This window comes from Micromys minutus, assembly GCF_963924665.1.
Source record: "Micromys minutus genome assembly, contig: SUPER_22_unloc_1, whole genome shotgun sequence".
Taxonomy (NCBI): domain Eukaryota; kingdom Metazoa; phylum Chordata; class Mammalia; order Rodentia; family Muridae; genus Micromys; species Micromys minutus.
In genome coordinates, this window is record NW_027667990.1 from 3,257,391 (window position 1) to 3,274,885 (window position 17,495).

The following is a 17,495-nucleotide window of genomic DNA, read 5'->3' on the forward strand; positions in this document are numbered from 1 at the left end:
GAACAAACTGTTTGCATTGGCACAGAGTGTGGGTTTGCAAACATCACGAAAAACATAGCAGCAGAAGTAGAATGTCAGATTCCATCCGCAGTCAGGAAGCAGCAAGAGATGTAGGCTGGTGCTCAGCTCTCTCCTTTTTACTCAGCCTAGAAGCCCAGCCCAGTGGAGAGTACCACCTACTCTTCCCACCTTAATTAACTCAATCTAGATAATCTCTTGAAGAGGCTTGTTTCCAGAACACTTTAAAGCCCATGAAGTTTACAAGGTTAACTGTAGTAGTTGTCAACCTGTGAAAAGCCTTCTTTTTTTTTTTTTTTTTTGTTTTTGTTTTTTTTTTTGTTTGTTTACAGTGATTCTTTAAATGCTGAGCCCTGAGTTTTAATTTCCAGACGGCAGTGCTCTTAACAGTCACCTGTCACATAATAGACCAGCACCCCCTCTCTCCCTCCCTCCTCCCTCCCTCTCTCTCTCTTTGTCTCTCTGTCTCTTTGTCTCTCTCTCCCTCCCTTCCTCTCTCCCTTCCTCCCTCTTCCTCTCTCTCTCTCTTTCTCTCTCTCTCTTCTGTGGGGCTGACCACTCTGGCATTCCACTCACAGGAAAAAATCTTCTAGGATTTGAACTCATCAAAAAACAGAACACACTTTCATGATGATATGTCTAGGAGGTGGGCTTTACACTCCAAAGGCCCAGGACATCTGTTAGAATCAGGTAAGCCATTCCCTTCACACGTGACCTTTTCACTTGAAAGTTAAGTGTCTGTTAGCTCCAATCCAATACGAACTGTGGGTTGCCTACCTCCCCTGAGAAACTTTCTGTACTCACAGTCATCAATATATTGGTGAAGTCCAAGCTATGCAATTCTAGCAATCATTTAACAAGCTAACCAAGGAAAATCAGGGAGAAAAAGAATTCATTTTAGTCTTCACCCATGGAGCAGAGGACAGAGTTAGGGACACTATATGAATCTGAATGTGTTGCTCAGAGCAGTGGCCACTAAAAACTGAAGATGGGTATTCCTCCAAGTATGGTGTTTAGTTAACTGAAATGTGAGTCCAGCACCTAGAGAGCTTTCTTCAGTATAATGCATTTAGTCAGCTCAGAAAACAGTGGAGGTAGTTAAACTTTGTCTCTGATGATTTTATGTAGATTTACTCGGTCAATGATTATTGCTACTCTACTACGTGAAGACACTGTCCTATGTGTTTAGGGGACACCAGGGGACAGGACACACAGTGGTATCTGATCTTGAGGCACTTGGATTTTTTCAGTACAAGCAGAGACTTCATGGAGTAAATTGTAGGCAGAATATAGGTGAGACATGCTGTCGTGTTAGAGGAATCCTAAATGTCAGACAGTGACCACCAGAAGGGAGTCAGTCCCGGAGAGGGTGTCATTTATAATAACTTAAGGAGAGAAAGACTGAGCTGGGCAGGCGTCTAGAGGAACTTCCTGTTAAGGGAACAGCCAGTGTGCATCAAGCACTAGCAGGAAGATTCAATCTGTGATTCAGTCTTTCCTTGTTGGTTAAGAAATGAGGTAGGCTTCACTTATTCCTCATCTAAATGACCCCTGCAGGAGGCCCAGGTGTCAGCTTGCAGAGCACTGTGCCAGTAACCTCAGAAGGGTGTTGTAAAGTGATCTTGTAGGGAATGATGGATCTATTCTGGGTTTTAGTGTTTATGAGAATGTATTAACACTCATAGAACTAGATAGCCAGAAAGTCCATTTTACTCCCTGTTAACTTAAAAGACAAATATTTTCAAAATTGCTTTTATACCAATTACTTTGATCTACTTTAGCTCCACAGGTCTGGGTGTTTCTAGATATTGCTAAAGATGAGCTGTTCTGATGCAAATACAGCAGCCCCCACCACAGTGCCTTCAGAACCATTGCTGGACCTTCTAGTGGTTGCTGTCAAAAAGTGAGTTATACTAGTGGGACACAGATTGCTCGTTAATGCCAGGCACTGTTTCCAACTCCTTAATTTGTCACTTGTTACTCATAAGAACCCCATGAGGTAGATGCTGGTCTATCATCTGAATTCTGCAAAGAAACCCAAGTACTGTGAGATGAGATCGTTTTGCCCAGACGTGAGCACAAAGTAGCAGAGCCCATCAGCCCAACCTTCAGGCTAACTGGTTGTGTCAGGCTGTGTCAAAACCAGAGGGTTGGCACTGTGTTGTCTTTAATCAGTGTGTTGAGAGAGGCCTGTTCTAAACAACAACCACCATTGGAGTCTGTTCACTGCACCCTGAAGACTAAGCAAGAGGATTGACAAGATAAAGTGAGCAGGAATTTGAATCCTCTTTGAGGGAATAGAAGTCGAAATATGCGGTTAATAGATGGATCCCAGAATGGGAACCCAGTTCTGTGCGTCTACCTGATCTTAAGCAAGGAAATAAGACATCTGAGCAGATATTATCTGCCTTCTTCTCTGGGCTGATGCCACCATGAGATGGCTCTTCCCACTCGACAAGCTCTTCCCAAGTTGATGCAAAATCTGTGACCCTATGATTGTCCCTCTTCGGGCTCTACTGCCAACTTGATCTGTTTTCATCCTCTCAGCATTCCTCCTTCCCACCTCAGAGTGGCAAGGCTGCCAGCCAAAAGGTTTATTTTCCAATCTGCTGTGGCCACTCCTGCCCTCTGGTGGCATGCATGTGGCAGTGCCACTGCTTTTTAACTTGGCAGCCATTAAACAAAATACTCATCACTTTAACACAAGAACTGTTATATTATGATACTAGAATTCTTGTGACCAAGATGGGGTATAAGTGACTGATGGGCAGGTAGCATATACAATGTGCATACCCTGGACAAATGGGTGGTCATTGTCTTGTATGTGGTGGGTCAGTATGAAGAGTAAAAGGTTGTCAAAGGACACTGATTCCTTGCCCTAGGGATTTCCTCTGCCGCTCCCAGGAATTCCCACCCAGGAAATCCCACTTTCTTGAGATTTGAGTTCCCAAAATACCACAGAAGGTCCGGATGTCCTCTGTGGAATGTTCCAACGCCCTAGGTGTGCCTGGGGGTGTACTGATAAAAAATGTATGATTCTTCCCCTTATGAATTTCCTCATTCCCCCTGTCCTCCCCCTCCTTTGTGATTTTTGCCTTTATAAGCCTGTTACAAGTTCAGGCCGGGGTCGAACTCCTCTACCCCTGCGTGGTGTATGAGTCTCGACCCCAGCATGCTGGCCTGAGATCTCACTCTTTCACTTTCAATAAACTTCCTCATGCGATTGTAGCAAGTCTGGTCTCGGTGCCTTACTGGGTGCGCGCCTCTCCTGAGATTTGAGTGAGGGTCTCCCTTCGGAGGTCTTTTATTTGGGGGCTCGTCCTGGATTTGCGCGACCACCTAGGGGCCCTAGACCTACTTGGAGGTAAGGATTTTCTTTCCTTTCTTTCCTTGTTGTCCTGTTGTGACTCTTTGTTTGTGGATTGTCCAGATTGTGATTCTGTGTTTGTGGATTGTCCAGATTGTGATTCTGTGTTTGTGATTTGTTCAGAGGTCTGGTGCGATCGCAGCAAACGCTCTAACCAAGTCTGCTCTTCCAAGGGAGGAGTGGAGTGGACAGGGATAGACGTGTCCAGGGTCCACCGTTTGCTCACCCTGGGAGACATCCCAGGAGGACAGGGGGAGGACCAGGGATGCCTGGTGGACCCCCACGGGAAAAGTCGGGAGATCAGTTTTTCTCCTTGACGATCTGTGTCAGAGGGCCAATTCTGGGCCATCTGGCTCTTTTCGGGATTTCGGGTCGACTCGAGGTCGGCGACTGACTTTGTCTCTCTGTTTTGTAGTATCTGTGAGTGTTTTGTGTGTGTGTGTCAGAACTAGAAATGGGCCAGACTGTGACGACCCCACTAACACTGACTTTGAACCATTGGACAGACGTTAGGACAAGGGCCCATAATCTTTCTGTTGAAGTTAGGAAAGGACCGTAGCAAACTTTCTGCTCCTCCGAATGGCCAAGTTTTTGCGTAGGATGGCCTTCGGAGGGAACTTTTAATCTATCTCTTATCTCCGCTGTTAAGCGAATTGTTTTTCAGGCTTCAGGGGGACACCCTGATCAGGTCCCATACATCATCGTGTGGGAGGACCTCGTCCAAAACCTGACATTCTGGGTGAGACCCTGGACAGCGGGGGCAGAAATGGCAACGGTGGCCGTGGCCTCGAACAAGCTGGCACCTGCTCCATCGGCCCCCACGCAGATCTATCCTGAAATTGATAATGGTTTTTTTCTCCTCGACAACCCTCCACCCCCATACCCTCAACTGGCTTCTCATGCAAGTCCCCCACAGGCGCCGACTCCCACTGACTACCAGAGGACCTCTGAAACAGGACCAGCGGCCGGGACCCAAAGCCCCCGGGTTCGAAGCCCAGGGGGAAATGGCGCGGGGCTTGGCTCTGCTATTGCCCTATCATTACGGGCTTATGGACCCACCCCAGCTCCGGGAGAACTAGTCCCGCTACAGTATTGGCCGTTTTCATCAGCCGATATGTATAACTGGAAAACTAACCACCCCTCTTTTTCAGAGAACCCCTCGGGCCTGACAGGACTCCTTGAGTCCCTGATGTTTTCTCATCAGCCCACTTAGGACAACTGCCAGCAGCTTTTGCAGGTCCTCTTTACTATGGAAGAGAGGGAGAGGATCCTTCTGGAAGCTAGAAAAAATGTTCCAGGACCAGATGGGACCCCCACCAATCTCCCTAATCTTATAGATGCAGCTTTTCCCTTGATCCGCCCTGTGTAGGATTACAACTCTGCAGAAGGTAAGGAGCGTCTCAAGGTCTTACGCCGGGCTCTAGTGGCAGGTCTCAAGGGAGCCGCAAGGCGACCCACAAATTTGGCTAAGGTAAGAGAGGTTCTTCAGGGACCTGTTGAACCGCCGTCTGTGTTTCTTGAATGTTTAATGGAAGCTTACAGGGGTTATACTTTGACCCAACTTCTGAGGGTCAGCAGGCAGAGGTGGCTATGGCCTTCATACAGCAGTCAGCATCAGATATTAAGAGAAAGTTACAGTGGCTAGAGGGGTTCCAAAACCCTTGCAGGATTTGGTGAAGGAATCAGAGAAAGTGTTTCATAAGGAGGAGACTGAGGAAGAGAAGCGAGAAAGAGAGAAGCAGAAGGCAGAGGAAAGAGAGGACCAGAGGGTAGTAGACAAAAAAGGAATTTTTAGGATTTTGGCCACAGTAGTGAAGGGCCAGGGAGTTAGGAATCAAGTCTGGCACTAGGAGGGAGCCTCTTGACAAAGGTCAATGTGCTTACTATAAAGAAGAAGGCCACTGAGACAAAAAAATTGCCCCAACAAGAAAAAAAGGGGACACCAGCAACAGAAGGCCCGGACATGTGGCTCCAAAGTTTTAAATATTTATGGACTACCCGAAGATCTGTGGATCTCGGAGTGGGCTGGGTATCCCATTTATTCATTGTAATGCCAGACTGTCCCTGCACCCTGTTGGGGAGAGACCTCCTGACCAAGATGGGGCACAGATTCACTTCCACTCTGATGGACCACAGGTTAGAGGTCCAGAAGGGGAGCCTGTGCAGGTTCTAACCATCCAGTTGGAGGACAAGTACCAATTCTAAACAGCCTGCCTCAGATCAAAAGGACTGGTGGCTGCAGGCATATCCACAGGCCTAGGCGGAGACTGCAGGAATGAGGGAGGCTAAGAACCAGCCCCTGCCCATATGGAGCTGAAAGTCCAGGCTAGTGGTGCGTTAGTACCCCATATAAAAGGAGGCATGAGACGGGATCAAGACACTCATCATTCGGTTACTCCAACAACTTCGTATGTGTCCATCATCCTGAGGTGTGCCTCTCCTACTGGTGCGGAAACATGGAACCAACGACTGCTGGACAGTTCAAGATCTCTGGGAGGTAAACAAATTGGTGGCAGAACTCCACCTCACAGTACTTAACCCCTATAACCTGTTGAGCTCATTGCCCTATCCAGGACCTGGTGTACAGCACTGGACTTGAAGAAAATGCATCAATGGACTCATCTAGAGGTAGACAAACTTGTAAAGACTGTCTTGAGGTCAAATTCTTTTGTGCCAGATTTGACTAGATAACTGTGTGCCATGTTAGAAAGCAAATGTATGTAGAAGGCCGGGAGGAGAGAAGATAGACCTGAGGTTTACTGAGAAGTGGATTTTACAGAACTGAGCCAAGAAGATATAGATGTAAGTATCTATTAGTCTTTATAGATACCTTTTCTGGGCGGGTAAAAGCCTCCCCACAAAGAGAGAAATGGCAGCAGCGGTCATAGCTAAGAAGATTCCTGAAGAGATCTTCCCTAGGTTTGGTACCCCTAAGGTAATTGGATCAGACAATGGGCCATCTGTGTTGCCCAGGTAAGTTAAATATTAGCTTGTTTATTGTGGACTAATTGGAAATTGCATTGTGCTTACAGACCCCAGAGCTCAGGACAGGTAGAAAGAATGAATAGAACTCTAAAAGAGACCCTTACTAAATTAGCTATTGAGACCGGCGGTAAAGACTGGGTGACCCTCCTCCCCTTTGAGCTTCTTAGAGTCCGAAACTCGCCGGGGCGTTTCGGCCTTACCCCTTATGAAATCCTACATGGGGGACCGCCCCCCTTAATGGAGTCGTGCGGGATATTGGATCCTGGCACTAACTCCCCCTCCTCCTCTGCTCTATTTGCCCACTTAAAGGCCTTAGAAGTTATTAAAACACAGATCTGGAGTCGAATCAAAGAAGCCTACACTCCAGGAACCGCCGCGGTGCCCCACGGGTTCTAGGTCGGAGACTCAGTCCTGGTCAGACGACATCGCGCTGGCATGCTTGAGCCCCGGTGGATGGGACACTACCTCGTGCTGTTGACTACACCCTCGGCAGTCAAGGTCAACGGGATTGCTGTTTGGGTACGGTGGCAGCTGGTGACAATTCTCTTAAGCTGCGCCTTCGTCATAGCCCCAACCTTGGGTAATAACCCCCATGCCCCTCAAAAATTAACCTGGGAAGTGCTTAATGAAGTGGGCGACGTCGTGTGGTCAACAACCGCAGTGCACCTTCCTTGGACTTGGTGGCCTGATCTTGCACCCAATGTCTGTAAGTTAGCAGCCGGCTCTATGGCCTGGGATCTTTCCAGTTATACCAATTTAGAAAAGCCACCCCCAGAAGAACAGTGTGTCCCTCATGGCATAGGGATCACATTGGGGTGTTCAGGACAGTTTTACTGAGCCAACCTTCAGGCAGCACACTTCTATGTCTGCCCCGGGCAGGGACACACCAGGGAAATGAAGAGAGGGGCCTCAGACTATTTTTGTAGTAAATGAGGATGTGAGACCACGGGAGAAGCCTACTGGAACCCTTCCTCCGCTTGGGATCTAATAGGGTCGTAGGCCAGGGGAGCCAGAGAAAGGGGAAAGAGATCCATCCAAATACCTGGCTTATAGGACTGGGTGTGCCTCTGAAAGCTCCGGTAGCCCTCAGGGACCGTGCAAAGACAGTTATTGTAACCCTCTAAATATCAGCTTCACCCCATAGGGAAAACAAGATCGTCAGTGGGTAAGAGGAAACCGTTGGGGATGGAGAGTCTATACTGGCAGAGGGGACCCTAGATTCATTTTTGTTATTAAGATAAAGATAGAGAGTCCGCCCACACGACCCGTAGGCCCCAATTCGGTGCTTGATAACCCTGCACCCAGGCCTGAGAGACCTCCTTGTCTCACTCTGTCACCAAAGGAGGACTCGTATCCCCTTTTGACCACACCCTCCTATCTCCCTATGAGAACTGAGGACCGCCTGTTCAATCTGCTTGATAGTGCATTTGTTGTTTTAAACTGCCACTACTTTGACCTTAGCTGTCTTGTTAGGACTTGGAGTGGCAGCAGGAATTGGAACAGGGGCAGCTGCCCTCATCCAACAACCTTACTACTATAATGAACTCAGAGCAGCTATGGACACGGACCTGGGAGCATTAGAACAGTCCATAACCAAACTAGAAGAGTCATTGACTTCATTATCAGAGGTAGTGCTACAGAACAGGAGGGGATTAGATCTGCTTTTTCTAAAGGAAGGAGGGCTCTGTGCTGCCCTAAAAGAAGAATGTTGCTTTTACATAGATCATTCTGGTGTCATAAGAGATTCTATGGCAAAGCTTAGAGAAAGACTAGAAAACAGAAAAAAAAAAAAAGAGAAACATACCAAGGATGGTATGAAAATTGGTTTAACCGGTAACCCTGGTTCTCTAAGCTAGTCTCTGCTTTGGTCAGGCCTTTACTCATTTTAATGCTAATCCTAAACTTTGGACCATGCATCCTCAATAGACTGGTGACTTTTATAAAAGAAAGGGTGAGTGCTGGACAGGTAATGGTACTAAGACAACAATACCAGATATTACAAGAAGCTGAGGGATCGCTCTAAGATTAGAGCTTTTTTACAAAAAGAAAAACGGGGGAATGAAGAGTAAAAGGTTGTCAAAAGACACTGATTCCTTGCCCTAGGGATTTCCTCTGCCGCTCCCAGGAAATCCCACCCAGGAAATCCCACTTTCTTGAGATTTGATTTCCCAAAATACCACAGAAGGTCCGGATGACCTCTGTGGAATGTTCCAACACCCTAGGTGTGCCTGGGGGTGTACTGATAAAAAATGTATGATTCTTCCCCTTATGAATTTCCTCATTCTCCCTGTCCTCCCCCTCCTTTGTGATTTTTGCCTTTATAAGCCTGTTACAAGTTCAGGCCGGGGTCGAACTCCTCTACCCCTGCGTGGTGTATGAGTCTCGACCCCAGCATGCTGGCCTGAGATCTCACTCTTTCACTTTCAATAAACTTCCTCATGCGATTGCAGCAAGTCTGGTCTCGGTGCCTCACTGGGTGCACACCTCTCCAGAGATTTGAGTGAGGGTCTCCCTTCGGAGGTCTTTTAAGTACAGTGTGAGATTTTACCACACCATGTAAAGCACTGAAAAAGTTAAAGCACATGAATATCTGTCTTAATTAGGGTTTTACTGCTGTGAACAGACACCATGCCCAAGGCAAGTCTTATAAGGATGACATCTGATTGGGGCTGGCTAACAGGTTCAAAGGTTCAGTCCTTCATCATCAAGGCAGAAAGAAGCATGGCAACATCCAAGCAGACATGGTTTAGGAGGATCTAAGAGTTCTACATCTTCATCTGAAGTCTACTAGAAGACTGACTTCCAGGCAGCTAGGATGAAGGTCTTATAGACCATAACGACAGTCAAACACCTAGTCCAACAGGGCCGCACCTTATAATAATGTCACTCCCTGGGCCAAGTATATGCAAACCATCACAGATTCTTTCTGGAACTTTGAAAGAAGAAGACTTTGGATTATGGTGAATAGTGTATGTCTAAGCACACAAAACAAAGCAAAACAAAATCAAACAAATAAAAACCTGAAACCCTGGGTAAGGGATACCTGGGTAAGGTAACAGTCATATAAAGTCTTTAGAGTTCGTGTCTCAGATAAAACCAGAAAGACTTGATCATGACTCTCTTTCCTATAGACCTTCTGTAGAGTACTGCCACTGTTGTATTACAGTCAAACTCACGTTCAATATGCCTGTTTTTTAACTGGTATCTAATCACTCTTCCTCTCATCTTTCTCTTCAGAAAGGTATTTTTCCACAGCAGAACGGACCTTTTCTCTCCCCTTCAGATGTGCCAACATCTTTCCTATCATTTACATAAATACTTTCCATTCCTCATGCTTCATCTTAAAGACCCATGGCCTACAGTTAAGTACTCAAGAGATGGCTCAGAGGCTAAGAGAACCGACTTCTCTTCTAGAGGACCTGGATTCAGTTCCCATCACCCACATGCTGGCACCCAATCATCTAGAACTATAGTTGCTGAGATCTAATACCTTCTTCTGGCCTCTGTAGATACCAGGCCAGCCTGTAATGCTCATGTGTACAAGCACAAAACACTCACATGCATAAAATGCAAATAGACAAGTGTTGGTACAGTACAGCAGCAATGGAGAAATGGATACATAGATCCAGAACAGAGCAGTGAGCTCAGGGATAAAGCTGAGCACATACAGGAAAATCACTGTGGAGATGGCTGACTATAGGCATAAAAATGACACTGGAGCCTTGTCTTACACAATATAAAAAACTGGATAAATCAGTATAAGACTGAAAATGAAAACAAGTAGAAAGACAGAAAGAGAAGGTAATCCATTTTGCATCGGTGATGAGATCTGGAATATGTCTCCCAAATCCAGGCGACATATAAGTCAAATCAAACAAAGTTTACACCAGATTGAAAGAAGCAGTAGCATGAGAGACAGCTTATGGGTTGTTAGAATAATTTACAAATATCTGTCTGATAAAAGGCTATCATCCACAAACATAAGAGAACTTAATTCAACAGAAAACAAATATATATCCTAAAAATATATAAAGTGCCTGAATAGATATTTCTCAAAATAATGCATACCAAAGATATATGAAGATAATGGTCATCACAAAGAGACACAAATGGATGCAATAAAACGCCTCACACAGGATGGAATAATGAATATAAGCAAAATGAAAACATGGCCCAGTGGGTAAAGGTGCTTGCTACTTAGTTTGATGACTTGAGTTTGATCCCTGGGAACCACACAGCAGAAGGAGAGAATTGATTTCTGCAAGCTGTTCTCTGCCCTCAACAAGCACATTATGAAGTGCACAGAGGTAAATGTAATTTAAAATGAGAAATGTAGAGCCATCAAGTGCATGGAGAATAGAGTCAATGGGAGTATAAATAAAATATATAAATATAAATTAATATAGTTGTTACACAGAACAGTATGGAATTCTTTGGAAAAAGGGAAATGGAATTACCATTTGGTCCAGCAGTCTCACTTCTGTGCACACATCCAAAGAAATTGAAATCATCATGACAATGAGCTAGAGAGAGTGGCTCTCCCATGATCATTTCGGCATGATTCACAATACCCAAGGTGTTAAATCAATCTGCCTTCATTGTCAGATCCTGTGGGACTGGTGATGATGAAATTGTATTAGACAATTGAAAAGACGAAAATCCTGTTCCTTGTAATATGTATAAAACTGGAGAATGCTATGTTAGGGCAGATAAGCAGGGTACAGAAGGACACATGACCTCAGTTTGGGCATCTAAGAGTAGAAAGCACGGAAGTGTAACATCCAATTCTGGCTACTAGAAGTACAGAGAAGGTGTGGAGCGAAAGCCGGTGACAGTGATCAAAGTTGCAACTGAGAAGAATGAGCTTCAGTCGTCCACTGTAAGGACCTCAGGTGTTAAATATTAAACAATAACATATCTCCTATTATCAAATTGCCGAAGAGGATCTTAAATGTTTGTACCATGTAGAAAATGCTAACTACAGAGCACAGTTTTATTTACATAATTGAATCATCCCACAGTGTAATCATATGTTTAAAAATCTCACATCACCTTCCAGGTAAAAATCCAGTTATGGAAAAGGTCACATCCTCAGAAAGAACTTTCCAGATGTCCTATTTAAAGACACAATGCTCTCAGAAAAGCCACCTAGCCTTCTTTACCAGCACATACCTCAAGTCATAGCTACCGGTTCATCTGTTACCAACTCTCACTTGCCAGACCTAAGTCTTACTGGGGCCCATAGTAGTAGGGATTGCATGAACACCCCTGATCATTGTTGGGGATGACCAGAAGTTTATTAGGAGGCATGCCTCTAGAAACACAAGTTCAAGGTCACCCTGAGCTACTTAGTAAAGCTCTGTCTCAAAATAAAAAGTAAAAAGGGCTTTCAAACAGACAGAAACATTTTTAGGAGGTAAGTCTAGTGATAATAGTTGAATTCTTACCAGTGTGATGTTGACCAGAGTTCCCAAAAATGGGGATTGTTATATAAGCTGCATAATCTCTTCAGCTCAAATATCTCACGAACTTTTTCATCCAGAAATTGTACAAGAAGAGCACTTCAATTTCAGTAGTGACCAGTAGCTTGTTGGGATTAGGCCCCTTCGCAGATGCTGATCATGAACGTTAGACAAACATTTAAATCCAAATAAATGATGTTGCTAGAAAGAAACACAAATCAGAGGAGAACCAACCATGAGGGAGGGGAGTCACTTCAAATCTACCCTGGTGAAACAGAAAACAAGAGACTCCAGCACTAATGCAGAGGGCTTTGGTTGTAATGATCTAATTTGTAACCAGTCAGCTTATAAACTGGGGGGAGGGACATCAAGAGATGTTTCAGTTTCTCTCAAGAGGATCAGCCAAGGCTTTGCTCAGACCAGTTCCTCTTTTTCCTTCTTGCTGACAGTTGTTGATCAGGGTGGCGCTTGTCATAAGTCACTATGGAGAAAAACAGCACAGTGAAGAACCAAACAACAGAAAGTAATTTTAAGCATCTGAATTCTTGTCAAGTGTAATACACCATCATCAAATTGGATCATATTAAACCATGAAGTTGGCCTCAGGGCTACACAGTTGGCTTTGGCAATGAAGTTCTTGCTGTATGAACATGAAGACTTGAGTTGGTGTCTCTGGCACCCAGGTAAAATCCCAGGCACAGCAGTGTGCACTAGTATATCAGAAAGGTGTGGGTTGACCAGAAAACAGTATGGGAGAATTTTCAGAGGTGATAAGAACAACAAAACCCTACCTCACCTTGTCATTGAGCAAAATCAAAGAATTGTAAAGATTTTCTTAATTTTACTCTAGGTAAATTTACAAGGATAAAATATAAACATAGAGTGGAACATATACTTCAGTTCCATGACTTAAGTAGTCATTGTTCTGGATCTCAAAAAGATAATAAGGTTTTAAAAATTATTCTTGGGTTGATAAGATAGCAAAGGCTCAGCCACTAAAGGCATCTGACACCATGCCTGGAAATGTGAGTTCAGTCTCCAGCCCCACAGAGTGGAACTAGGGAATTAGTACATGTGTAGGTGTGTGTGTGTGTGTGTGTGTGTGTGTGTGTGTGTGTATCTGAGTGTGTGTGTGTGTGAGTGTGTGTTTATTAGTGTGTGTGTGTGTGTCAGAGAGAATGTGTGTGTGAGTGTGTGTGTGAGTGTGTGTGAGTGTGTGTGTGTGTGAGTGTGTGTGTATTATTATAACTGGAACACACTCTATCAATAAATAAATGCAATTTAAAAAGCACAAAATGTTTATTTTGCTTAGAAATAAATTGTGTGTATGTGTTTTATTTATCATAACGAAATGACACAGCCTGTTTCGCTTAAACAGCAGGAATTTATTTTGACTCAGTCTAGAAGCTGGCAGCAGAGCATTGCATGTGGGTTTGGCTAAGCCCACCTCCTAGCTTGCAGAAGGTCACCTTTTGCTTGTGTCCTTACGAGGTACAGAGAATGTCTGTCCTAAGAAGAGCTGTACTCCATCCCAGGGTTCCATCAATACCCACCCATCTCCAGCTACCTCCCATAGGCCTTGTCTCTAAATTTCTTCTCACTGAGGTCACATTACACCTGAACATAAGAGGGGTGTCGGATTTCACAAACTTCAGCATTATACATTCAAGGAAATTTGGAAATTACAAATAAACAAATAAATAAGTGTTGCCAGAATGCATTCACTGCTGTGATTTACTTATAATTCCTTTTGTGTAACTTGTATATGGCTGTACTTATGTCATACATATCATTTTATATTATGATTATTTTTCTTTATTCAGTGCTAGGGATCCAGATCAGAGCTTTCTGCATAATAGGCCCCTATATTGCTAAGCTTTCTGCCCCAGTCATTTAAATTCTAATTTAGATATTTATTTGTCCACCTAATTTGGAGAGCATCTCTAGTCTTCTGCTGAGTTACTCAAGCTGGCCTTGGGTACACTAGAGTCCATTAGACCTTCTGCATTCAGTGTAGCTGGGGTTGTCAGCATGTGCCAGCAAGCCCAGTCTTGATTTACCTAATATTACAGCATGAGGCTCCGCTACTCAACATGCTTCATCTGAACTCTGTTTGAATGGACAGCAACAATTCTCCGGGTGACTGCGTCATCCTCTGGCTGAATATTGAATTGTGTTAAATCTATTTAGACATGAAATATTTACCTGTTTCTTGGATTATTTTTTTAGTATAGAATTCCTGAAAATGGAAGTTGTATGCTGTTAAAGCATATTGCCAAATTACTCTCTAACAGTGCTCCAGTTTGCACAGCCACGAGCAATGGGCTGGAAGTGTGCTTTATGTATTTGCTTTTAAATGGGAGGTAGTTGGTTCCACTAATGTGCTTGCTGGCTTCTTTTCGACAGGTAAACAGAGTGCTGTGAAGCCTTCTTCTGACAGTGCAGAAGCCCTGGGATTCTCTGACCCCAACCCTCCAGCTCCCTTTAGCTGGTGACCTGCACTTCAAACCTCATCTGCTTGATTTTGTGTGGATGGAGTCTTCCCCTCCATCACAACCATGAACTTCCTCAGGAGGAGACTGTCTGACAGCAGCTTTGTGGCCAACCTGCCCAATGGCTACATGCCAGACCTGCAACGCCCAGAGAGCTCCAGTAGCTCCCCAGCATCCCAGGCCACAGAGAGGCGACACCCCCAGCCCCTCGCTGCCTCCTTCTCTTCTCCAGGATCCAGCCTGTTCAGCTCCTTCTCCAGTGCCATGAAACAGACCCCACAGGCTCCTTCGGGGCTGATGGAACCACCAACTCCTGTCACACCTGTGGTTCAGAGACCCAGGATCTTGTTGGTCATCGGTGATGCCCACACAGACTGGTAAGCAGCTTCAGGGATAGAATCTGGGTGGGGTTGTCTCCCCTCAGAGAGTAAAGAATAAGAAGCAAATATTTAAAAGGGCTTATGTATTTTCTGAGGCTAGCTGGGAGCAGGAGGAGTTCATCAAAGACAAGCTGTGTGTCTTGTTTTTTAGGGGCCTTATATTGGCATAGACATCTGCAAATTCCAAGTCTGATAGCTCTTGGAATAAACAGAGGTCCCAAGTCTGGAAAGTTCCATGTGTATATTATAAATGTCTTAAACTTTTTGATACAGGAAGCACTTGCTCTCTGTGAGTGTTCTGGAGACAGCAGGGAAATCATACAACCTTTCTGAACAAGCAAAGTTCTTCAGCATCAAATACACCCCACAGTGTTTCCCAAGTTACCTCCCCTCTCTCTTTGTGTGTGTGTGTGTGTGTGTGTGTGTGTACCCTTGGGTATCCCAAGATACACCAGTCATCGGAAACTGCCCATTCTTACCCTAACTCTTGAGAACAGATTACCCATAATTAACTCACACTTCTCCATTGAGCTTGACCTCTGATAGCCCATTGGGTGGGGTTGACTAGTTCTCTGGCCTCCTCCAGACAGTAAGTTCTGAAAGCAGAGGCCTACCCACTTGCAACAGTAGTCATTCAGCAAGTGACCAATCACAGGGGACCAGGTCAAGTACAAGCTGCTAGGCCAGAGCAGGTGAGATGCTCAAGTGTGTCTGCCTCTGGGGAATAAGTCTATACCCCAAGGTTGTGGTCCTGAGAGGTGACAAATACTATAAGCCTCAACAGAAATAACTGAGTTAAGGACATTGGATGCAAATATGGAGACACTGAAGCGCTATGACCAGAGAGGAGCTGAACCTGTGCAAAACAGAGTTGTTCTGTGTTGGGAGGCAGACTCGTGTGTAAGTATCTCCAGAACTCCAAAAACTGGCACATGTCAGCACCTACTTTATCCCTGGGAAAGTAGACAGGTTGGGGGCAGACAAGCCTTTGCTTTGAAGTCAAAGTTGCTCATTTATTCAAACTGCATTCCTAATGGTCCCAATGTTTGTTGGGATTTTGTAAACCCCACCCCTCATTTACCTGGCAGTAGCCAGGTATGCTCTGCCCCCATGACCTGACACTATAAAAGGGGCTACTTGTCCCCTCCTCTCCCCCTTGCTCTTGGCTCTCTATCCTCTCTTGCTCTCCCACCTTTACCCCTCCTCTTCCCCTTCCCTTCCCCCTCCTCTCTCCATGTGCTCTTAGCTGGCCTCTACTATTCTACTTCTCGACTCCTCTTCTGCCTCTCTCTCTGCCTCTACTACCCTATTAACTCTTCTATGACTTGAATAAACTCTATTCTGTGCTATACCCTCATGTGGCTGGTCCCTCAGGGGGAAGAGATTCCTAACATGGGCCATTCAGAGGCATCCCCTTTTCCCCCAGGCCTCGCCGCACCTCCATGGGCCATATGCCTTCCACTGTCTTCATCCTTTCCCTAACAATGTTAACATGTGTTCAGGTGATTTTGGTGGCAGGCCTTATCTTTCAGATGAGAAGTGACCTCTTTACTGTCCATTGCTTTATGCCTGGAACTCACTATGTAACTGAGACTGAATTCAAACTCATGGCTGAGCTTCCTACCCCTGCCTCCTGGGTGCTGGGATTACAGGTATGAGTCCCCACACACTAGAAATAATCTGATGTTAACATCCAGGGTGGCCTGGAAGTTGTCTCTGTCTGACCCAGTCCGAGTTGAATTCTCTTTTCTCGAAGGCTTTTGACTCACAGGCTTGCCTGTTGTGTCTGCTGGCGTGTTCTCCTCTTGCACCTTCTTCAGCCACATGCTTTTGATTTTGATCAGGTTTGTGGTGTTTGCATTTTCTGAGAGCGAACTGAGACCCCAGGCCACCTTTGCTGCAGGAGTTCATGGCTGAACACTTTGAGATGTATTGTTTCTCCCAAGGGAATGGCTGTCAAACTGCCTTCCAAATATTTATGTTTACACTCATGGGCTGTTGTCAGCCTGGCACAGTTTTTACCCCCTCTCCTCAGAGGATGTTGGTTAACAGAAAGATTAATGTCTGGTCCAAGAGCTGAGAATAAGTGATTGAGAAGCATAAATCAGGAAATGGGACATCTTATTATTCCTCATGTCAAGGCACACAGGTTTTAAGAGTGTCAGGGCAGAAAAGGTTGTCATGAAGTGATATGACATTGTCACTGTAACCATGAGAACATAGACCTGTCCACACTGTGTCAGAGAGAAGAGGTGTTGCCCACAAGATCCCACCCTTTCCTGAGGAGACTGGTTGCTGTGAGGGGGTGTGTCATTTTCTCCAAGGGTGTAGCCACTGAGGGACTAGTTGGGATGAAAATTAAGGGAAAAAATAAGGTCCCTGTCCCAGAGGTCTGGCCAGTACTCAGGTGGAATTGGTTGGACCCACAGGTTTGAATGCCTACCAGCTGGACTCTCTATAGAGACCTGTGTTCCCACCACACTGTTTGCAAGAAAACCTTGTGGGACAGATTGGCCCTGGACCAATAAAGAAAGACAGTAGTTTGCAGGGCTGAGTCTGAGAAGGGTCAGGAAGCAGACAGCAGTGTGCCCCTGGGGCTGGGAGGTAGGGTCACTCTTAGCCCAGACACTCTAAACCCCTTCATTATCATCTCAAAGGGGGAAGGAAAAGGCTGTGGGAGCAGCCTTCTTCTCTTTTCACAACTTCTTCCTTTCAAGATCTTCTCACAAAGGAGGAGGAGCTGGGAAGCAGCAGGATCTGGGGACAGCTGGCTCTGCCAGGATGCACTGGA

At 45.3% G+C, this 17,495-nt stretch overlaps 1 protein-coding gene across 1 annotated transcript in view; it reads right to left on the reverse strand.

Annotated features, from left to right (window-relative positions):
• The window catches only part of LOC308435400 (putative sperm motility kinase W), a gene marked incomplete at both ends in the record, with an annotated part of 57,593 nt that extends 40,978 nt beyond the window's left edge, over positions 1–16,615 (reverse strand). Inside the window, one exon of the mRNA XM_080942646.1 lies at positions 16,430–16,615. Coding sequence (XP_080798772.1) covers positions 16,430–16,615 — 186 coding nt within the window. The remainder of the gene's footprint in view (positions 1–16,429) is intronic.
• Positions 16,616–17,495: the final 880 nt, after the last annotated feature.